The sequence below is a fragment of the Megalobrama amblycephala genome, linkage group LG20, assembly GCF_018812025.1.
Source record: "Megalobrama amblycephala isolate DHTTF-2021 linkage group LG20, ASM1881202v1, whole genome shotgun sequence".
Taxonomy (NCBI): domain Eukaryota; kingdom Metazoa; phylum Chordata; class Actinopteri; order Cypriniformes; family Xenocyprididae; genus Megalobrama; species Megalobrama amblycephala.
This window is the reverse complement of record NC_063063.1, coordinates 24,034,613-24,059,142: the sequence shown is the minus strand read 5'-3', so window position 1 is coordinate 24,059,142 and position 24,530 is coordinate 24,034,613. Positions and strand designations below refer to the sequence as shown.

The 24,530-nt window shown below is 37.4% G+C and overlaps 1 protein-coding gene across 4 annotated transcripts in view; it reads right to left on the bottom strand.

Moving 5' to 3' along the window:
• slc38a10 (solute carrier family 38 member 10) overlaps positions 1-24,530 on the bottom strand; it is a 30,230-nt gene that overhangs the window by 5,319 nt on the left and 381 nt on the right. Inside the window, exons 2-16 of one of the 4 annotated variants that reach the window (XM_048169856.1) lie at positions 23,693-23,899; positions 23,290-23,407; positions 22,560-22,605; positions 22,378-22,471; positions 21,456-21,599; positions 18,068-18,192; positions 12,438-12,540; positions 10,155-10,337; positions 8,523-8,634; positions 6,711-6,817; positions 4,426-4,588; positions 1,903-2,076; positions 1,350-1,811; positions 1,016-1,114; positions 277-297 (exon numbers count right to left, since the gene is read on the bottom strand). In XM_048169856.1, coding sequence (XP_048025813.1) covers positions 277-297; positions 1,016-1,114; positions 1,350-1,811; positions 1,903-2,076; positions 4,426-4,588; positions 6,711-6,817; positions 8,523-8,634; positions 10,155-10,337; positions 12,438-12,540; positions 18,068-18,192; positions 21,456-21,599; positions 22,378-22,471; positions 22,560-22,605; positions 23,290-23,407; positions 23,693-23,782 — 2,041 coding nt within the window. In that variant the 5' untranslated portion in view covers positions 23,783-23,899. Of the gene's footprint in view, positions 1-276; positions 298-1,015; positions 1,115-1,349; positions 1,812-1,902; positions 2,077-4,425; positions 4,589-6,710; positions 6,818-8,522; positions 8,635-10,154; positions 10,338-12,437; positions 12,541-18,067; positions 18,193-20,093; positions 21,359-21,455; positions 21,600-22,377; positions 22,472-22,559; positions 22,606-23,289; positions 23,408-23,692; positions 23,900-24,530 lie in introns of those variants that run through there. The other 3 variants (XM_048169857.1, XM_048169858.1, XM_048169859.1) reach the window with 3 other exon arrangements.

Below are 24,530 nucleotides of genomic sequence, written 5' to 3'. Positions count from 1 at the left end.
GCAATTTGTATAGAACAAACTGTTTTTATCACATTCATCATAAAAAAAGAGACAGACTAGTGATCCCAATTAAAAGGAGATACTATTTCCACAGCTATAATACTATATACACACATATACAGTAAACTAGATGAATAACGGTCAATGTATAAACACAGGTAACAGACTATTGGTTATTAACAGCTATGATTGAAGGGTCGAAATGTGAGAGTTAATAGCAAAGATGACAGACTGAGTGGAATAAGAACAGCAGATATAAGTCACATCATCTCGTACCTGCAACAATCTTTTTAATCACTGTAGGAGGCAGGAGTCCATGGCACAACAGAATGGTGGAGGAAGATAAGAAATCGAGAAACAAAAGAGAAAAAGACAGCAGAAAGAGTGCAAAGTGCCTTAATAAAAAACAAGCCACGTGAAAGATTTGGTGCTTCTTTGAGGTATATCTGAGCATAGAGCATGTGACATTTCAGATGTTGGCCACAGAAAACAGAGAAAATAAAACAGTTAGAAAAGAAAAAAGGCAAGATAGGTTTACATATCAATGAATACCTTCTAGTGTATGGATTGAATTAAATTAATTTGCTTAACAAAATTATCTTGTATTTTGTCCTTAATATTATTACACATTAAGTCACGGGTAAAGTTGCTGTGTTTAATTATTCATTATCATTGTTTTATATTTATATATATACATATATATACATATATATACATATATATATATATATATATATATATATATATATATATGAATATTATGTAACTATAAACATATGATGAAGGGAGAAAGAGAGAAAAAAATTCCACCAAGAAACAAAGTAGAAACAGTCTGACCAGGATTTATGAAGGATAACAGAACCAGGCAAAGAGAAGAACTGTGAGCTCACACATCTGACTGAGTAACACAACAGAAAACACTATTTTTCAAACCACCAGCCTATATACAACCTATATTTCAATCCACACTTCCTTTAGATTCTGGACAATGTTCTGTGATGGATAAAGCACTTACCTTCCATCTTGTCCCCATCTCCATCCTTGTCTGCTCCTCCATCCTTAACATCTGGAACCTTCTCTTCCTTGTGCTCCTGCCCAAGAAGCTTCTCCTTTGCTGCAGGAAGAAGCACAGTTAATGAATGAACAAATCATTACAGAGTGGAAAAGGTCATATGCTTGGACCTTATGATGTGCCATATAACCAGAATATGAATAAAACCAAAAGGTCACAGAGGCTGTTTACAAGCTACTTAGAGTTTATCAGTCATGTACGCTAAACAGAAACTAGAGTTTACTTTTATGAAGATCTGGGAGGTTGCCATGTTCAATCTAACATTGTGTTCACTCACGTTTCTCATCCTGGGGTTCAGGGGCCTTGTCCATCTCCTCTGGGATCTTCTCTTTGGCCGGTTCATTCTCATCACGCTTTTCTTTAACTTCAGGCAGGTTTTCTGGTTCTTTATGTACCACCAAGGGCTCAACTTTCTTCAGATCTTCTGGATTTTCTGCCTTGTCCAACACTTCATTAGCTGCATGCTGGTCCTGATTTACAGCCCTTTTCACCATATCTTCTTTTTCTTTTGACTCCTCTTTTATAGATTCCTCTCCTACCTCTTGTGCTTGCCCCGCCCCCTGCTCAGCAAGAAGCTCCTCCTCCTCTCTGGCAGGCAGTTTATTTTCTTCCTCCACAGCTACAGGTTGTTTCTTTTCCTCCTCTAGCTCCTCCTGGTTTTTGATCTCATCTATCTGAACTCTGTCATGAGGGATGGGCGGCTCATGGCGGTGGGCTTCCCCTTCTGGAACTGCTACACCTGTAAAAGATAAGCCAGATCTCTGCAACTGCTCAGAGGTGTTCATATGCCACAAAGCCTTCAAAATTACATGGCTAAATGAATGCATTACCAGCTTCAGGGCGATCCAGCTGAACCTCCTCCTCCTTATTCTTTCCCTCAGCCACTTCCACAGGTACTTTAATTTGAAGGGGCTCTGCTGCTTCCTTCTCTGCTAGCTTTTCAATCTCTATTGGGGGTCTATCTGGCTTTTCTCCTGGATCAGGATCCACTCCCTTCTCTGGCACTAGAAACAGACAAATTAGATGTGTCAAAAAAAATTTCAAATTTCTCTGCAAGGTAAAAGGCATGTCAAATTTATCCCATATCCATGGTTATCAACCTATGGCTCTCAGGCTTCACGTGGCTCTTTATTGATGCTCTCAAAGTTTTGTTTTTTGGTTCTTTAATTAGATGAAATTTGCAGTGTGACTCTTTGACGAAGACCCTATTTTAGGTACCAATCCAAATAAAGCAAAATTATGTTAACACTGCATAGGCCTTCATTATGACAAAAATCCCCAAAATTGAAGGCAGAACTTGATCCGGTGAGATTTGACTGGATTGTTAAAAAGTGGGCGTTCCATACCAGAACAGACCACCGCAGCTAGTTGGGCAGGGTTTCTGCACTACCAGTTGAAAGTTTGGACTTGGACACTATTTCCCCACATTCAAAATAGAAAAGTCAACCAATCAAAACTATCTTGTATTTTCTTGTATCTTTTCTTGTAACTGTTTTCAACATTAATAATAATAAATGTTTCTTGAGAACTGAATCAGCATATTAGAATGATGATTTCTGACCATGTGAAACTGAAGACTGGAGTAATGATGCTGAAAATTCAGCTTTGCCATCACAGGAATAAATTACATTTTATAATATATTAAAATAGAAAAGTATTTTAAATTGTTGTAATATTTCACAAGGGACTATGGATGAAAATGGGCTAATTTGGCTAAATCTGCACATTTTACATTGTCATGTATTATTAATGTGTATTGTCCCTGATTAAATAAACAAAATAATATTGCTGTTTTTACTGAATTTTTAAGTGCTGACTTGGTGAGCATAAGAGACTTTTTTTTTTTTTTAACAAAGTCTAACCGACCCTACTTTTTTAATGGTCGTGTATATGACAGGTGTTTAGAATTGACAATTTAGAGGGTTTGGTGACATCAGTCAAAAAGTTGTTTCAGATAACCTAAACATAAAAGAAGGTATTTTAAAGAATGTTGTGGATGGTAGCCATTGACTTCCATTGTAGGAAAAAAAAAAATACTATGGAAGTCAATGGCTACCGTCAACTGTCTGGTTACCAACATTCTTTAAAATATGTTCTTTTGTGTTCAACAGTAGAAAGAAACACATACAGGAACAACATGAGGGTGAGTACATGATGACAAAATGTTCATTTTTGGGTGAATTTTCCATTTAAGAAGGCTCGTCTCTTGAACTGGCTGAGACCGAGTACCACTGTCATATGCAATATTCTTTTTACTCCAAGCCATAGCAAGAAGCCTGAAACTAAAATCTGTGCATGCTTTTCTGCTGCAGCCCAGTCCTAAAAATCCCACTGAAAGTGCCACATAAATACCAGTAGAGGGCAGCAGAGCATGAAAGACCAACAGGACATGAGCCGAACCGTAGAGGAGATTTCTAATAAGGGTACGAGATGGATGCACAGTGCTTTCCATATAACCTTGCCACTTGTCCTGTGCAAAATAGCCTTTGAATATTTACAATGTCCACACCTTTCTTTAACCTGAGTCTGTAGTGTACTACCATAACAGATAATCTATTGCACGACAGCATTTATGCATACGTAGAAAGGAGTTACACATTTCAAATGAGAAAGGATAGCAGTCTTGATAAACATTATCTATGGGAGCGAGACAAGAAAAAGGGAGTTGAAAAGAAAGCGTATAGTATAGGGGGTGGGGTGTACTTCCCTACAATCCTAAAAAGCAAAGCGTGCCTGCGTGTACTCATACAGCTGCAAACGCACACCTCTACATGCCCGCGGGCCTCATGTTCCACTCGCTCGCTCACTGAGCCCTGCGTTTTCATACAGCTGCCCTCACCAGCACGCTGTAAACAGGAAACAGGTGTGGAAGTGGGTGTCCGCTCAATGATAAATGCCAGTGTCAGTCAGCAGGAGGGAGTGAGAGGGAGAGGAAGGAGGAGTGGCAGAACAGAAAAGGAGAGGTAATGGTGGATGAAGTTGTTGGGACGCTCATGGTATGTGCCTTTTTATGAGCCTCTGTCCTGTATCGGCCTGTGTTGGAGGGAACGCTGTCGTTTCTGCCCTCTCCCAAATTTGGACGCCCTCCCATCTTCCTCCCCTGGCCGGAGCCATAACGGGAAAACGCCACCGGCCGTTTCACTGCTGCTCTGGGACACCGAGCGCTCAGGTTTGAAGGGCGTCATTCAGGTCACTGATTCAAACAGAGGCCTACTACTGGAGCAAATCATTTGTGCTTCTTCACAATTCTTTCTCATTATAACTCATCCTTTCAGAAATTCGTTTTCTATTTTGTGTCATTTATTCAACTGATGATAACTCTCTCTCTTCATAAATATTAGGCATAGATGTACCTAGGTCTTTGGGCATCTCATGGGGGATGAGGATGGGAAGCTTGTCCTCAGTTTTTGCGGCGACATCCAGTGGGGGGTTTAATTTCTGTGGCTCGTTGGAGGAAATGGACAGAGTGGTGAAGGTACTGATGAGCAGGATACCGAGACCAACCCACAGAACCAGCTATAACAGAAAAAGAGGAATGAAGAGAGAAAAGAGAGTTAGTGTATACAGTCATCTGAAATACAGTAAGATCAATGATGAGATGCAGATTAGTTTTCTTTTTTTATTGTCAGGCTCTATTAAATGCACTCAAAAATCTAATAAAAAAATATAACTTATACAGGCAACGACTTTAAGGGTTAGTTAACCCAAAAATTAAAATTCTGTAATTAATTACTCACCCTCATGTCATTCCAAATCCGAAAAAAAAAAAACACATTAAGATATTTTTGATGAAATCTGAGTGGTATCTGAAGTCTTTTTGTTTAGTTTTTGCGCACAAAAATCATCGCTTCATAAAATTAAGGTTGAACAACTGTAGTCACACGCACTATTTTAATAATGTCTTTGTTACCTTTCTGGGCCTTGAAAGGTGCAATGACGTTGCTGCCTACAGTATGTGTGGTTCAGATACCTCTCAGATTTAATAAAAAATATCTTAATTTGTGTTCCAAAGATGAACGAAGGTCTTATGGGTGTGAAACGACATGAGAGTGAGTAATTAATGACAGAAATGTCATTTTTGGGTGAATTAACCCTTTAAATACACCATGCCTTGATTATATTTTTGTGGGAAAATGGTGTCACTCCTTAGATCATAATGAAGAACAAAATCCACATTGCTCAAAAAAAAAAAAAAAAAAAAAAAAACATGATATTCAAAAAATACTTTTTACTTTGAAAACTAACTTGAATATAATTAAGATATGAACACTCACAGGTATTCAAAGTTTTAGGGATTCATTTTTACTTAATGGTTACAACACTTACAAAAATAACTTGCAAAGATAAAACTGGTACAGTTAATAAAATGGTAATAAATGGTTTTCGAATATCTTTTCAGCAAATTCAAATTGATGGAGTTATTTTCCTCTCCCATTCAGTGTTGGCCAGAAGTTTAGAAAATTGGTGCAGAGCGCGTTGGCTGACCAGAATGTTTGCGACTTGGGGTTTTTGTTCCACGTCTTTGATCTCTGTAATATAACGTTCAATGTCCTCATGTCTGTAGTGCACCTAACATACTTCACTTTCGCTTTACACAGCTTGCATTTTGCATACATCTTTTCAAGCTCATTCTTCCCCTGGAGATGATAAAATCCAAAGTTTGTCCAAGTGCTTGCCCTCACTGAAAATGGGAAGGATGTATTTGTTTCCCTCCCTCCTTTGCTCAAGGATACTCCACTTCTGCTGCACTTCCTGCTCATGGTGTGAGGTGTGTGCTCTCTAAACTGTCCCAGTGCTGCACTGCTCTGGCCAATACACAAAGCTGGCAAGGGTATCTTTGGCATCCTATCTACAATAATGTCCTACAGCCATTAATGGTGCCCCAAACGCTGATGAAATCTATTAAAGCAGGCCCTTCCCAGTTTCACTGCCCCTGATCTGTGGGTATTCTTTGTGCATCCGTGGACCTGGACATGTCAGGCTGCTTGGCATGAGACATGGAAGAGTGGCATTATACACTCATGCCAACACAAACATCTGCTGAGCTCATTATGACAAGAAGCTCTTTTGGAATGATCTTCGCTCCAATATCAGAAACACCACCCATTTGGGTGGACTCCAGAGTTTGGGAAATGACCCTGGTGGCAAAGACTCATGGGCATGGAAGTATGGCATAGTTGGCACTAAAGAACAATGAACATCAGTATGTTGCTTGCTCGCAAACCACACAATGCAAAAGAGGTGAGGGAGACATCAGCATTGTGGTTACACATCGTCTAAGATGAGACCTCAGTTGTTTTCACTCTATTGTGAAAGAGCAAAGGCATCTGTAATTTGGGCAGGAGACGGAGGGGGCACAGCTCGAGGCACAGAGCCAGACAGTGCCAGCACACACACTGTGGGAATGACTCCACACAGCTTGTCAATGCACTTGCAGGATATCAAAATTAATGACAAACTCCATTACAAAGAGAGAAGAGCAGCTGCCCTTTCTTCCTCACACACAAACCAAGTGCATTCTTATTTCATCTCACATCAGATATCACACAGACAAAAATGTATATACATCCATATATGTATATCATGTCAAATGAGTAAAAAAATTGAAAATTGACGTCAGATGTTAGGTGTGCCATACCTGTGCAGTCCAGGCGTTCTTCATGATCTTCTTGTAGATGAGAGCTGGGCAGATGAAGCAGATCAGACTGCCCATGGTGGCTCCAGTCAGACCAAGGATGGTCTCCACTATGGCATGCAAACACATACATACATACATTTTATAGAACCATTCTCTACAAATCACAAAAATGTTGGTGCATTACTAATTAAGAATCTAAAAACATAAAATCATACTATATAACCAAAAGTTTTGGCTCTAAAATATGATTGGACAAGTCATATTTGAAGCTGTAAAATAGCCCATGCGCATATCAGCTGAATTCTATATTAATGTATTAAGTTGCTACATTACAAAACCAAACCAAAGATAAGGATAATGACAATTCTTGGAAGAACTGATTTGTGTATTCTGCAATTAATAACTGTAATTATTCATTGGACATTTGTGTATTTTATCACTTTTCTACTTGCACTCTTCTTTGCATTGCTCATAACACTTTCTATAAACTTCTAATTGTTACAAATGACTTCTAAAATGTCTGGTGGTGTAACTAAAACAAATTAAAATTATTCAAACAAATTTTCAAGAATACTTTACGATAACAAGTATTTCAAGTATTTTTAAAAACGACAATATATACACTACCATTCAAAAGTTTTAGGTCTGTTTTTGAAAGAAGTCTCTTATGCTCACCAATGTTGCATTTATTTGATCAAAAAATACAGTAAAACAGTAATACTGTGAAATATTATTACAATTTAAAGTATATGTTTTTTATTGTAATATCCTTTGTAATTTCCTAGTAATCCTAGTGTCCTAGTAATTTATTCTTGTAATGCCAAAGCTGAATTTTCAGCATCATTACTGTAGTCGTCAGTGTCACATGATCCTTCAGAAATCATTCTAATATGTTGATTAGTTGTTCAAGAACTTAATATATAAAGGTAATATTATCAGATTTTTTTATGATATTTAAACTTACTGACCTTGACACACACTGTAAGTGATATAACCACCCTTTAACAGTTGTTTAAAAAAAAAAAAAAAAAAAAAAAAAAATCACTGTAATGCACAGCCTTCTAATTGCTTTAATATTTAAACCAAAATACAACAGCAAGCTGATCTAGAAGTGTACAAATCCATTCCAACCTGCATTATATTCAGACCCAACATGAGAAGGCAGTTTAAAGCAGAAAAAAATGGCACAGGCAATCTACACCATCTCATCTCCTGAATCACCACATCCATCCTCCATCAGTCTTTCTCCCCAGACCGCTCCATCACACACTCCCCCCTCGTCCCTCTATCTGCCTCCTACCATCTTTCCTCCATGCTGCCCTTGTGTTGCAAGGCTGGGCAGTGGGCCCAGGGGGTGTTTTTCATCCTGAGAGCAGCCATATTGTTTTACTCAAATTTATGCCCTGCAAAGTCTGCTTCCCTATGGTTGGATTTGTGGCCGCGAGGACACGCCAGTGGCCAGCGGAGCCGTCATGGAGGACAGAGCTATGCCTTTCCCCCATTCAATCGTCTCTGAGAGTCTCACCTTCCCCTCTCTATTAGTCTAATTGGGCCCAGTGAGCCAAATGGAGCCCGCGCCAGCGACAGCCAATCTCCATGAAGAATGAATAAAACATGGCCCACCCCACCATCGCCTAAAACACATCTTTATCATCCCGTTCTGCTGATAATGAATGGACGGTACAGAGAGGAAGGATAAGGAGTGATTGACGGAGAGATATTTTAAAAGGGAAGATGAAGTGGGGTGTGATGTCATGACGGTATTAGGGAGAGTGAAACTTGCAAAACGTGAGCACACACAAACAGACTTACCATTAGGAATGAGGATGCCGCCCAACATGGTGCCAAAAACAATGCAAAGAGTGATGCTCTTGAAACGAAGGGGTGGCATATACCCTCCTGCAGCAAAGGTGCCATCCTTTTGCTGAAAAACAGAGACAAACAGAGCACCTTCAAACCTGTTACTAGATTCCAGACATGCATGTAGTTCTCCAAGCCTCTGTTATGGTTGAACAAGTGAAATGCATGTAAGGATATTGGGTTTGGCAGGCAAGCTTCATAAACCCCCCTCCGCTCTGTTGTCAAAATGCCAGATTTAACGACAGCATAAAACCCTTCGCCCAACCGCGAATCCAACCGCGATTTGAGCTGATTCAGCGTGGCAGTAGTGGTGAGACAGCGAGCTGAAGTCTTGGCTGCTTTATGGAGGAGATCTGGACCTCTTCTCATCAATCCAGCCTCTTTTATTTCCTCTTGAATCTCTCAGCGCCCCAGCAGTCTGCTGTCCGTGGAGGCTGGATCACTGGTGTCTGAGTAGTGGAAGGAGACTCAGGGGATCTCAAGGGATCCATACCGAGGGACAGAGCAGGCAAATGCATGCTGACTGAGACCAGACTTGGGGTCTGACATCAGCCCTGTGTAAATCTGTTAGACTCAATGAAGTCTTTATTGAGTCCATTAAATTTAGCAAAATACTTCTGCAGCTGGCGCAGTTTATGTGCACCAGTAAGGAGGAGACACCTGAGTTTGTCCAGACGGTGCAAGGTAAAGGATTTTAAATGTGGGCCAAGAATTTGAGCATTTTAAAAAAGGGGATACATATTGTGGGTTAATTTGGTGTGGACAAAATGGGATGTCATTGTTGATATGTCCAACCAGTCACAATACAAATCACTTTCGACAGTTCTTTCTCAAATCTACTTCAAAATAGGTCAATACAAATCTGCACTGTTTGGTTTCACAAAAGTAAATGAGAAATGCAATAAAACAGAAATCAAAACAGAAAGCAAGCAATCAACCAAGTGCTGGGGATAGAACAGGGGTTATCAAACTGGGGTCTGGGCAGGATTATTATCGTTAACTAAAACTAACAAAAACATTTCTGTTAATAGAAATTATTAGTTCAAAATTTAAGCTAAACAAAAATTAGAAATGTTGATTTGGCAATAAACAAATTTAAGTTGAAGCACTAAAATGATAAATAAATCAAAAATTCAACCTAAATAGAAATATAAAAAAAAAAAATTATAAAATGACAAAAGCACATAATGAAATTACAAAAAAATTGAACTAAAATTAACATGAAAGCTTTTATTTTTATATTTTTAGTTCATTAAAAATATGAATAAAAAAAACAAAACAAAAAAACAAAAAAAAAACGGGGGGGTTTAGTACTAGTTTAGTGAGAAAAGTTGTGTAAAAATGATTTATAAATATAATAAATTTGACAAAATAGAAAATACATATTTTCCATATAATATTTTACACATATTTATAATATTACATTATATCACACATTATATATTACAGTATAAATATAAAAATAACGTTTTATACATGAACATAAATTGATGTCTTTATGTTTTAGGATGGTGGTCGGTCACAAAGGAAACAACATATTCAGGGGGTCCACGACATTAAAAAGTTTGAAAACCCCTGTCTTACCTGCTGCTCGAATAGCATGGTGTTGATGGCCTGTCTGCAGGGCAGGATCATCATGGGGAAGCCCACAGCCACAGACATCATAAAGCCCACACGGATCATCTCCGTTACCAGGTTAGATGGAAAGTTCATCAGTACGTTCCCAGCAATGTTATCTGTGAAGCTCACATAACCGAAGAACCCTACCTGGAGGAACACAGTACAAAGCATTCTGTAATGTGATCCATTTTCAATTAAAACTAAAAAATAGGCAAAAATTGATTTATTGCAGGACTCTGTTTTGCCCATCAGGATTTGATCGGAGAGGCTGAGAAAGTTATTATATTACATTACATTAAAATCACCTAAACATTTTTTGCCAATGCACTTTTGTGCATCTTGTGCAGTAAATTATTTTGCTATATATTAAACGTATTAAACTGCAGTTTTTCAATTTAAAAAGATGGATACTCAATACTGAAGTAATGTTTGTTTGTAGGGCAAGCATGAAGAAGAATTCTGTTACATTGACTTTCCACTTCAGTATGTGGCTCATCTGAGCAAACATATAATTTCTTACAGGGTCACTTGATCCTGCTTGAAATGATCAGGACTAATACTTCTTATGGCATTATACAGAAGCGGCCCAACAGAGATCCATGTCTCCTTCCTTGTCTCTTTGATGACCTCACAACCCCTCCTGACTGTGCAATGATATTGTTTTTATGTGATGAAAAATAGCAAGCTGATTTTCAAAGGTCTTTAAAGCCTATCGGCCCCCTAAAGGCCCTCTCTACAGAGAAACAAAGCAGTGCTTTCCCTCCTTTCCCGACCTAGCTGGCCTTGATCTAGCCGCAGAGGAAAAGGTTCCCTTCAGTAGCAACACCAGGGAGAAGTCCTTGAGCCTGCCACAAAACTCCCTCTCTATTCTATTCTACAAACCCTCCCCTGAATCAATTCAGCTTTTGTTCAAAGAGAAAAAGCAAAAAGATGATGAAATATAAAAGTAGAATACAAAGAACACTGTAAAAAAAAATCACGAGCAATATTATCTCTCAAGGTAATGTTTATACTTCAGCTTTCAGAGAAGAGAATGGGGACCAGAAACATTCTGACGATGTCTTAAAACACATTCCACACAAAGTGGCCCTGAAAATATTTATGAAGGAATAAAAGAGACACGGGATTTGATGTTGATGGAGCGCGTCAGTGTATACGGGTTATAGAGGAACGTGCCAGTTGGTCTGACCTCATCGTCTGAGTTCTTTCTGTTCCTCTAAGCCCCGAATGGGAATTGGGAGGACATTCCAGGGTATCATTGTGAACCCAAAACCCACGAAAAGGGGAGGGGGGCAATCACCTGTAGGGGACGGATATGGATCTAAGAGCAAGAAGCGTGAGCCGACGGCAACTCTACCATTCTTGAATCCTCATTTCTTTCCAGTGTCTGAGGGCACATGCTCTCAGGAGCCAATGAGGACAGAGCAGCTACAGAGCAAGTGTTTATGTGCAAGTTTTATATACATGCTATAGTTTGTATAAACAAAAAAAATTGTTATCATACTTTGGGGACGATTTAAGATTTTATGTTTTTGAAAGAAATCTGATATACTCACCAAGGCCGCATTTATTTGATCAAAAATACAGTAAAACAGTAATATTGTGAAATATTACATTTGAAAATAACTTTTATATTTTAATATATTTTAAGAGTCACATGATCTTTCAGAAAACATTCTAATATGCTGATTTGCTGCTTAAGTAATATTTCATATTATTATCAATGTAGAAAACAGCTGAATATTTTTGTGGAAACCATGATACATTTTTTTTTTCTTTCAGGATTTGACGAATAGGGTTCATTTTTGAGAATGATTTTTGTTCATTTTCCAGAACTCTTTTGTAAAATTATACATGTCTCTACTGTCACTTTTAATAAATTTAATGCATCCTTGCTAAATAAAAGTTCAGTTACTAGTTGATACCCTTCCCATGACTGAACAACTTACTGCTATCCGATCTGTATGTTTTTACCATTTCCTAATATTATTTATGAAATAAGATTATAATAAAGTAAGAAAAAGAGCACTTCTCATTTGTCAGAAAATAAAAAGCAAAAATAAAAAATGAAAATGGTCAGATTTCTATATAATATATGCATTTTAAGCTTTTAAGTGGCACCCATGACTAATTAGCTACTTATTTAGTCATTCCAGAAAAGGTTAAAACAGAAGAAAAGTTAAAACACAAAAAGTAAATAGTTATCGTTTATCAGTTAACAGCAGATGAACTGTCTCACACACTTACTGTGATGTAGAAGGTGGTGACCACGTTGAGGGAGGAGGTGAATATTGTGCTCATTCTCTTCACCGAGGGCTCATCCAGGCTGTCATAAGTGGGTAATACTTGCCTATGGAAGAAAAAGCTTTTTATATACATCAGGCTCAAGATGCATACCTTGAAGTGGGTCAACACAAGTTAAGACTATGACATACTGTTGATTACCACAGACAAAAATTCAGTTGCAGCTTATATTTTTGATAAAAAGGTTTATATTATTTCTTTCACAAATGTCTGTTATTATTTGAACTGTAAAGAAGTCTAAATCATTATTTAACAGTGTTCTAGGTGGAAGAACATTTGGTTGTGCATAACTGATGTAATTATTGTGGGTGATTTCTTGTTTCTTTGCACATATCATGTGAATGTTACAGGGTCCTGATGGACTGATCCCATAAGCTTAAAGTAAACATGATGTTTATACAAACTTAAGAACACCATGTGGTAATCGACAGCATGTCACAGATAAATTCTTGCATCAAACCCAAAGCATTCCTTCAAAATATCACAATACTACAGGACATATTATTATAACAGATGCACAATTTGTGCAATGTCAGATTTATAGTAATGTTATGAGAAAATATAACAAATATAACATTATGTGAAATCACATAAATGCTTATTTATGGGTTAACTCAAACTGACCAGTCACAGTTTAATCATTATTTAGCATAAGGACATACTGAACTGTGCATTTGAGCTCTAGAGACATAAACATGCAAGAGAGCAAGAGAAGCAGGAATTTAATATAGAAAGGCCATCACTCATTTCAGACGTACAAAAGACAAAATGGAGGGAGGGTGGGAAGGAAGGAGGGAGAGCCGAATTGGATGAAACAAGCACTGATAAAGGGTTCAGTATCACAGAGAAACAAAAAACAGCTACAAAAAGAGCAGGAAAAAAAATCTATGTCTGTCATCAGGACAACCAATAAAACCAGACGCCAGCAAAACATTAAATGGGGAATTTACAACGGCTATATATTATCGACAAGTGCTAGTCAGACTTTAGCATGTTATAAAATTTCCTGGCAGTATGGGCTTTTATTCGGGCTCTCTTGCTCTCAGCCCACTCACAGCTCTCGTAGACACAGTCAGAGCCCATTCCAGCTTTTATTGGGATATACAGTACCACGTTCTGGGCTTTTTAAGCCAACGCCTGATCTCACACCAAAGGCCAGTCTGTCTCATAGCTGGAACCCACTCGCAATAAAAACCAGAGTAGGAAGAGAGAGAGACATCTATGCAGACTTACACATTTTATGTGTATTTTTTTTTTCTTCATTTTCAGCTATTCATTACAGTATTTGCAACACAGCACTGTTTTGATATTGCTCAAACATTCATTTTCCATTCACACTCCATTTGAAATTTGAAAATCTCCCATTGACTGCATTAAATTGATCAAAAGTGACCGTAAAGACATTTATAATGTTACAAAAGATTTCTATTGAAAATAAATGCTGTTACTTTCTATTCATCAAAGAATCCTGAAAAAAAAAGTGTCTTGGTTTTAACTGAAATATTAAGCAGCACAACTGTTTTCATCACTGATAATATTTAGAATTGTTTCTTGAGCACCAAATATTTGAATGATTTCTGAAGGATCATAAGACACTGAATACTGGAGTAATGATGCAGAAAATTCAGCTTTGCATCACAATAATAATTACATTTTAAAATACAAAACAGTTTTTACTTATTTACTGATCAAATAAATGCAGGTTTGGTGAGCATAAGAGAATTCTTTCAAAATAATTTTTCGAAAAAAAACGACCCCAAACTTTTAAAAATGAATAGATGTTGCGATTGTAAAATTTGCATAATGTATTGTATAAATGTCTACAAATGTCTCCAGGAAGACAAAACCTCTATGATATGAATGTGGCATAATCGAGGATTTGTCTTTTAAGGCTGGTAAATGCTCCCTTTGTTTCTCCTAAGAAATACTTGCGTTTTTCTCCTTCAGGAAACGCAAATATACTTTTATAAATTCTTTCAACGTAAATTTTGATCTTTTAAGTCCTTCAAAATGGTTTTTTAACAATATCTTTCACGTTACCAATTGAGAGAGATAGAAATAAAATGGGGGCATATGTTAGTGGCATGGCCAATTAAATGCTTTTACAGCCATGATATGGATGCAAAATAGAATTCAGACGTATGACTACAGAATTATATAGATATATTAGAATTCAGTGTCATAAGATGGAGAGAAAATACCCCAGAAAAGCCATTCCTGATGAATTACAGTGAGTGTGAAGGGGGGAGATCGTGATGCTACAGTCCCACTGCAATTTCTCTGCACCTCTACCAAGTGTTGACACAGTAATTATTTTGTAATACTGCTAAAATGATCCCATCATAACACCTAAAGCTGTGAATCTGTGACTTGATGCTGTGTAAGCTGACATGACAATTTTACGATAGGAATAACACCATTATAGTGTTTACACATTACAGCGGTATTTACACATTAAGCAGGAGCCGTATAAGGGCACCAGTGGACCCAGAATGCTGCTCGTCAATGAACAGTATCTGTTCTATTAGTCAAAAGAGCAACCAGGTCAACTTTTCTCTAAAGATTCAATTTGGCATCAAACAGAGCTCGTACTAAATGTACTAAAGTAATAAATGTAAATGGATGGGTAAACGTAGGCGACGACAGGAACTGTTTGTGGTCGGATCAGAGGTCATGTAGCGCCGTCTCGCTCTTCTAATGATCGGGTGTAAATGGCATTGTATGTCAATGCTGGCCAAGAAGTCACAGCCAAATATCAATCATCACCAAAGAGTGTGTGTGTGTGTGTGTGTGTGTGTGTGTGTGTGTGTGTGTGTGTGTGTGTGTGTGTGTGTGTGTGTGTGTGTGTGTGTGTGTGTGTAAAGGGGGTGTCACAGTCAGCCTCAAGAACCGCATTACCTCATCCACACCAGAATCCAACACTGACACCTCCTCCACCCCAACACCCTCACTTTCAAACACACACATACACACATTTGTGCTGGCATCCGCACACTTAGACACCTCAATTCTATTCACTCCCAAACACATAAATACCTAGACACACACAAACATGCACCATGTTAAAGATAACAGAAGGAACCTTATATGCATAGGCCTATATGTGCACGATATATGTAATAAAAAGTTACTCTTTTTTCACAAATTGATGCTTTTGTCCGATTTCTTTCTCAAAAACATTAAAAAAATCTTGCCGACCCCAAATTTTTAAACAGTAGTGTATATATATATATATATATATATATATATATATATATATATATATATATATATATATATATATATATATATATATATGTTTAAAGCTGCAGTCCGTAAATTTTGCCTATTTGTCGCCATCTCTGTTTGAAACCTGCAATTGCAGTTATTTGTGGAATTCTCATCTTTACGTGGGTTGTGTTCCTCAGCGCGGCTGAATCTAATGTTTGCTGTCAGTCACCACTACACCAGTGTGGATACAGTTCTTCAGACCAAAATGAGAATTTCTCCGCAGTCCGAAGTTTTTTGCTTTTGACTATGGGTTAATCTCCAGTTGTCACTAACGATTGACATTTGGACCTTTCTGGATTACAATCCTCCATCAAAATGAACCGTTTAATTATTGCAGCTGCTGTGAAAAAAAGGCTATAAATGATCTGCCGCCGGCAGCTTCCTCTACATGCCATTATAGCTTACTAGCTGGGACTCCTTTATGTAAACAGACGTAATGACGCAAAGACGAACGGCTGCATGCTCAAATTAGGGCTGGGACAATATATCGATGCATCGCAATTTGTGGATCGATTCTGATATTTTACAAATGCATTGCAATTCTCTCTCGAATCGATTCTGAGCTTAGTTTTTAATAGCAGATGATGCTCTAGGCTAGTTTTTAACCGCACATTTAAATGCTCAAAAAGAAGAGCGCTGAAGAGTCTGAAAATGTACTTGCACCTCAGAATGCTTTTATGACGTGAGATTAATGTAAACAGCCCACTGCAAACACCCTTGTAATTCACTTAAAACTTTTTGAACTTTATGAATGATTATTTTATGTAAGTTTCAAGTAGTGTGTGTAAGTAATTGGAAGGAAGCAGAGTACAGGTGTTTCTAAAGCATATAGTGCCATCTGCTGAGAATCATTTTGAGAAAGAATCGAGAGAGAATTGAGATGCATTCGCGATACATATTTTTTGAACACATCCCTGGATGTTTATAGATTAATTGTTTAAACAGGTCAAAAATTGTTTAAATTGTTTAGACAGGTCAAAACTATGATAACCATATGTGTATTGTAGAGATTTTATTTAATATGATGTAGATATAGTAAAACTACAGTAAGAATGATCTGCACAATAAATTAGAAAAGAAAAGAAAAGAAAAGAAAAGAAAAGAGAAAAAAAAGAAGAGCTGAAGGAACTGGGAGTGGAAGTGAATGGATATTGGTGAATGGCGTTAATGTTGTGAAACATAAGAAACAGAAAGAAGTGAGTAAATTACGCTCCCTGCCCAAACTTGAGAATACCTGACCAGGTAAACACTGAGATTACCAACCCCCTGCATGGTTAGTATATTTGAGCTAGTGAAAAGGAAAGAATAGAGACATAAAATTAGTTCAAGATGGAGAAAAAGAATGTGAATTCTTATCAAAATCTTATGGACAAATGTCTCCCAGTAGTATCAAAGAGCTGTAACAATGTTAACTATGATCTCAACATTAGTCTATGGTACTCCCACAACATATCATAGTTTCAACAAAGACTGTGTCAATGCACAGTGGTTGAATTCTTCAGGGGAAGATCCGGTCACGGTGAGCTCTTTTTGGATGAACTATGATAAGCTTCAAAAACTCATTCCATATTTATGAATCATTTATGCTTGTATCAAAATGCACTGATAGTTCAACTGACAAGTTGCCAACTGACAAAATAGATCAAGACAGCCTTGTGGGTCAGTCTTTTATTGCTAAGAAAACTGAAGCTATTCAAACACGTTATAAAGGGAAAGAGGCCTTTCATGGTTAGGAATAGTTCGCTCATAACTGAAATGCATTCTGTCATTACTCACTCACCCATCGTTCCAAACCTGTACGACCTTCTTCCTTTCTTCCAACGTTTTTAAATGGCAAGTTCTCTTCATGCACATGTGCGAAAGAGATTTAAAAGCTACAGCTGAAGCAAGACAAACAGTGAATAAAACTCAAATGTTGGTCTTTTCCTCCATGAAAGAAAGAATGTCATACAGGTTTGGAATGACATGATGGTAAGTAAATGATGACAGATGTTTCATTTTTGGGTCAACTATGCCTTTAAGGAACAGAGTTAGTATTAAGAATAGGGTAAAAACAGTATGCAGAGGGCAAAAAGTTAAGCATTCCACGCAGATTAGTGCCACACAATTTCTAAGATATTTGATAAAGATTATGACAAGCTAAGCAGCTTCAAAGGTCCATTTTCTCAGAGCAAACACTAGGTACATCAGCTCTTGAATGTCCTTTTGCACCATTAAAATGGAGCCTTACATTAAGCCTAACTGGCCTGATTTAGGCAACAGAAAGGAGGGGAGAGGCAGTGCGAGGATTGGGGAGTACTTACGACTGACAGGCAAATGCCATGCCACAGATAGGGATGCAGCGAAAGACGCCGTCCCACCGAACGTAAATGACCTTGTTCAGCCACTGGCCAGTGATGAGGCCATGTTTGAAGGAGGAGAGCACCATCTGTGATGGAGGGGAGAGCAGGAGGGTTACAGAACATTCCCATAAAGAAGGGAGAGAAAAGGACGAGGAGCGCAGTGATGATGCTGTGATAAAACTCACTGACTATGAAGAGAGCATGGAAACCCTGTAATCTGTTTGAAAGAGATTTAAAGACTTCACCCCCAAAATTAAAATTCTGTCATCTTTTACTCACCCTTATGTCTCAAAAGTCTTTTATGCTCAACAAGGCTACATTTAACTGATCAAAAATACAGTAAAAGCAGCAATATTGTGAAATATTATTACAATTTGTTTTCTATTTTAATATATTTTAAAATGCAATTTATTCCTGTGATGCAAAGCTAAATTTTTAGCAGCCATTACTCCAGTCTTCAGCGTCACGTGATCCTTAAGAAATCACTCTAATATGCTGATTTGGCTCTCAGGTAACATTTCATATTATTATCAAGGTTGTACCACTTCATATCTGACAGCCGCAAGACCGGCCGAATGCGGTGAGTGTATGTTAGAAATCAGGAATGGTGAGAGAACATTGTGATTGGTACATTTTTCTTGGGTCTTGGGTCAATCAAACTTGGGTCTTCAGCCGACACAGTTTAATTCCAGTTTGGCTAGAGCACTTTCGATAATGTTTACACATTAGGCCAGTAGGTGGAGAGTAGGCAGACTTTTGTGGCTGTTCAAACACATTCTACCACATGAGCGTTTACACTGCGAAAGCAATCCGGTGCGTTTTCGACTACCTCTGGAAGTAGTCGAAAGTGGACAAGATCAAAACGTTTTAAACCCCGTTTACACCTGTATTTAGCGTCGTCCATTTGTGATCCAATCGACCAAAACACATCTTAATACCATGTCGAAACAGGGCCTTAAGACCAGAACACACCAAGCCGACGCCGACGAACTAGTGGCAATGAAAGCAGACTGCGGGGTCCTCGTCTGCTTTTTTTCGGCAGATTCGACATGTTGAATCGGCGTTGGAGCTCGTCGGGCCATCTGATCATTCTGATTGGCTGTTCAGCTACTGCCGTCTGCTGTTCGGAAAGGCATTTCATCTCACGCAGGCGCAGAACTGACGTGCTACTTGGCCGTCGCTGTTTAGCGTCGGTTTGGTGTGTCAGGGCAACTTTGGACACAGACGCTGCCGACGTGAGCCAACCCCGCAGTTTGCTTTCGTCGCCACTAGTTCGTTGGCGTCGGCTTGGTGTGTTCTGGCCTTTAGAAGCTTGAAATCATCAAAACAGCACTTACTTTTTCTGTTGTGTTTCATGGTAGAAAGAAAGTCATCATATTTAAAACAACATTATGGTGAGTAAATCATAACAGAATTTTCATTTTTGAGTGAACTTCTTTAAGGGGAGAAACAAAGGAACTGATTTGCCAACTAATGGGGGAAAGTCATATTGAACAAATCGTACTGATCAACTTCCACACATGATTTTCAATGCCAGTTCATCTCTGAAGGACAGCAAAACTTTCTAGTTGCATGCAAAACAATCTTGAAAGATAAAATCTGATTGCTACACACATTTGCAGAAAACATTTGCAGCAACTCACCACTTTCAAAATCAAAAGCACCAGCCCGTGTAACCATCTGTATCACCAAACCTATCAGACCTGCTTACCCAGTCGTAAGAAAATAATTCTAGCGGGAATATATCAAGGGACGCTGGGTATCACCAAAGAGTCGAGACAACTCTGACGACCCACAATACATATGAATTCTGCCACGAATGCACTGACCTCACACATTCACACACACAAAAATACCCTGAACCAGACAGCACCGACAAACAGAGCTTTAGATTGGATGAAGGTGGACAGAGGAGGAAGGGGATTTTGGGTAATGTAGCTGAATCCATGGCAGTGGTGCGGTCCGTTCTCCGGGGCGGATTACTTACGGGTGGCAGCAGAAGGTGGTGGCGATAATTGGCAGACACTGTATGACACCCTTGAAGCGCCACAGATGTACTTGCTCCACCCAGGAGCCACTGATTATTCCGTAACGCAGAGACGACAACACTATCTATAGGCCGGCGAGTCAGAGCGTCAGATGGTCAGTCAGAAGTCAGCATCAGGAATGGGGGCGGGGCAGTGGTTCAGATGGGGGCAGAGGAAGACACATAGATGGTTAAATGCTAGACTAATAAATTGGGTTGGGGAAAAGAACGCCCTGTGGAGCTGGATAAAAAGGTAAATAACCTGTAAAGGTAATTACACTGTGATGCAATTGAATAAAAAACTCCAGGAACATCCATGTTTGCAATGTCAATGTTATAAATATTCAGATTACATAAAGTTAGATCAAAAAATCAGGACCATTAGTAAAAATGCTTCTATGTTGTGGGGAAAATGCTTTTTTTGTCATTTTATTATTATAAATTATTTTATTAACATAATCCAAGTGAAAACTTGTGTAAAACCTGAATTTCAAGCATTTTTTGCTTCAATGGAAGAACGAACACCTGACCGTCTTTATAAAGAGGTTCACAGTATCTTAAATATCTATGTCTTATTCATTTTACACTTCTTTGTTTTACATTTCTCAAAATTCTAAACCTTACAGGTTAAATTAGAAAATTTCAATATGATCTCAGCTATTTTTCCCCCACTGTATATAACTTGAAAAATATGTAAATGGAATATTCATTGAATTTGATTTAAAAACTGCTCTCTACCACATTCAACATCTTTCCCTAATACAGAGTTTTATAATGTTCTCTGTTCTGTGATGGTTCTCTTTAGTTAAGAGCTTACGCTTCACTTTTAAGCCTCTGAAAAATCCACAGACATTGAAGTCCTGCTGCCATGGTGATGCATATTCACATTGTATTCACAAAAATCAGCCAATCGCCACATTAAACTTCTCAAAAGAGACAGAAATTGGCCAATTTCATTTATAAAAGCTATAAATGAATTCCACACATACTTAATACACTACATCATTGAAGTGACTTTCAAAAACATGTCCTTAAAGCAACCATAATGAGCAGCTGTAATTTGAAGTGTTTGAAAGTCATGTTGAAGCGCCCTCTTACGCTTTATAAAACACATTTTTATATCATTTAATTAAATATTCAAATAGCTAAAAGATCAAATTACCCCTTTACTTCCTCATACCAATGCAATATACTATATTATTATTATAATTATTATATATATATATATATATATATAAAGTAAACTGTCTACACCTGGATGAGGGTGTGCTGATGGGTTTTACAGGGTTGGAGTTTGGAACAGTGGAAAGGGGAACGACTCACCGTGAACATGAAGAGTGTGTAGAAGATCAGTGCCATGGCTGAGAACGACTGGATGGATGACATCATGTTTCTCTGCAAGCTGAGGGGCAGTACGACTAACAGCGAGACTGAGATCAGTAACACGATACGAAAGCTACGTGTCACCTGAAAGAGCAAAAGGAAAAGCAGTTACTGGCAAATTCAGGGCATCAAAACTGAAAAAGGAAAAAAGGGAAAAAAAAAATATATATATATATATATATATATATACTGTATATATATATATACTGTATATATATATATATATATATATATATATATATATATATATATATATACTGTATATATATATATATATATATATATATATATATATATACTGTATATATATATATATATATATATATATATATATATATATATATATGTTATTACTAGTGGTCGGTCGAATGATATTGGTTTTCTGATGGCCAATGCTGATATCTTAGAGAGTAGAGTGGCCGATGGCTTATATAAAGTCAATATATATATATATATATATATATATATATATATATATATATATATATATATATATATATAGCCTTGGCGATATAACATTCAACCACTAGTAAGAAATATTTATGGCCAGTAACATTTCTCAATTCACCCGACATTGGCAGGTGTGATAAAAAGTTCATTTTCACACAGAAACTGTGATCTAATCTACTCTAGAGTTATAAAACGTCTATGAAGTGTTTTTTTCTTTTGTAGCTCAGCACTCTTTAAAGATAGGGGCCTTTGATTTTATCAGTACAAGAGGTTTATGAACAAGGGCAATGATCGGTTCTGGGAACTGCATATAAACAATTAATAGATTTGGAAGAAATGTGTTGGAGTAACAACAGGAGTTTACCTAATTTTAGCCACGTGACAACCTAAAACTAGGAAGGTTATTTCTTACCTGCAGCCCAAGCAGCTGAGCAAAGAAGTTGGACCCCAGATCTGCGATGACGACGTAGAAAGCAATGCATGTCCCCAGCATGAGGCCAATCATGCTGAAAAGAGAGAGAATGTCAGCAGCAAATACAAGCAAACTTTATTTCATTCATGAGATCGAATTTCTTCCCTACAAAGGCATCTTACCTCAATTCCACAAGTGCTTTGCCTGGTTTTCCATAAGCATGAAAAGCTGGGAAGTGAGAGATACAGAGAAAAAAGGTAGACAAATTTCAAACCCAAAACCAAAAAAGAAAGCTTCTTGCAAAAGTGTCTTGTAAAAGTTCAGTTTTTTTCTTAAATTATTTTTCACCCATTTGACAATAAAGGTTGTACATTTTCTCTTGAATAGTATTTTTATATGTAGTAGTATGTAACACTACTATCAAAAACATTTCTGTGGCAGGAGCTCTTTCAGTCTGTGTTAACGGTTAGTTGTTGGTTCCTTGCTTTTTCTTTTAATTTTGCTTAATCGTAATGAAAATAATTCAACAGCTGTTGCAATCTTGCAATCTGGTCACCTGATTTAATGAACAATATAATGAATGCATTTCTATTTATTATAATCCTTATAATTACAACTTGTAATAATTGCTTTAATGAGATCATTGTTTCTGCCTAAATGAATACATGATTTGTATTATCTTAGAACTGTACATTTTTGACATATGGACATTACTTTGACACAGTCACCTCTGATAACAGATTAATCTAAACTGTAATGTAGAAAAATGCATTTTCCTGTAAGTTGCTTTGCAAGTGCAATACAAATATATGTGAACTGAATTGAATGAATTATTCCACAGTAATCCACACATGGTAAATGATGGAAAATTAATGCAGCCTCTGGGTGTTTGTTGCTTTTGGCCACTCTCACCTAGTCCAGCATAAGTCCTGCGTTTGGTGTTACTGGCTGAGTGGACTAGAAACATGCAGGACTGGTGGGTCATCCATGAACAGAAGAACAACAACAATGTGCCCAGCACAATTCCACACTGCAGAGAGAATGAAAAAGAAAAACTGCTATAAAAAGTAATAGATGAAAACAGATGTCCTACATGTCTAAAATCGAAGTCACATGCTTAGACTGATTCTTTTACTGACACAAAATAGTGTGGACAAACTAAAATTGCAGCTTATCAATTTCTGATTCCCTCCATTCACAGATTATTAACCAGGAAAGTTGTGTGTAAACAACTGTGAGCGCATTTGGCAGACTTCAATATATGGAATCCTCCTATCAGCACACTTTCCCATAATGCCTTTAACCATGTGTTTACCTGTTTGAAGCAGAAGGGCATCGTCAAGACACTCACACCCACAATGCTGTTTACAACGTTCATGATCAGACCCCAATTTGACGCAGTCATTTTGGCTCTCGGACACCTGAGATCTCTAATGTCCAGACAGGTGTGTGTGTGGTGCTTAAGGTTTATTTGAGAGAAGTGGGTGGACACAGATGTCCTTTAAATGTTCGCTATAATGCTCTGTGGAGACAGAAGAAAAAAAAAAAACATTAGCATTATCACATTCAACCTTACTGAGACTTTTGTTTTTGATTTTCTTGTTTTATATGCCTTGTAAATGAAGAGAATATACAGGTTAATACAAAACAGCAACATATAATCATTTTCAACAATTAAAATTCTTATTTATTTATTAATTCATAATTAAATTTTATGCTGTATGACAAGAATAATATGCAAACAGCTTCTGAAAAACAGTAATTAATGCAAATCAAAGATATAATCAATACAAATGTATACTATTAAACTACACCAACTTCAAATAAACTCTGAAATATAAAAAAGATGCTATATTTGGATTGATATAGAAGATTTCTTTACATGCTAAATGAAAACAGATCATTACAGTATGACACCACTATTGTAGACCACTATTGTTGGTTTACAGACATGTCAGTTTACAATAAAATCACAAATGGCAGAATGTTAGACAGAAAATATGCAGTGTTTGCTTTTATCTTGAATCACTGGCGAAAATAAACATTTTTAATCTATCAAATTAATATTAGAGTTCATGCGACTATGTGTAACTATACACTTTTACACATCAACTAGTTATTGTATACTACATATCTAATTTGCTAATTTAATC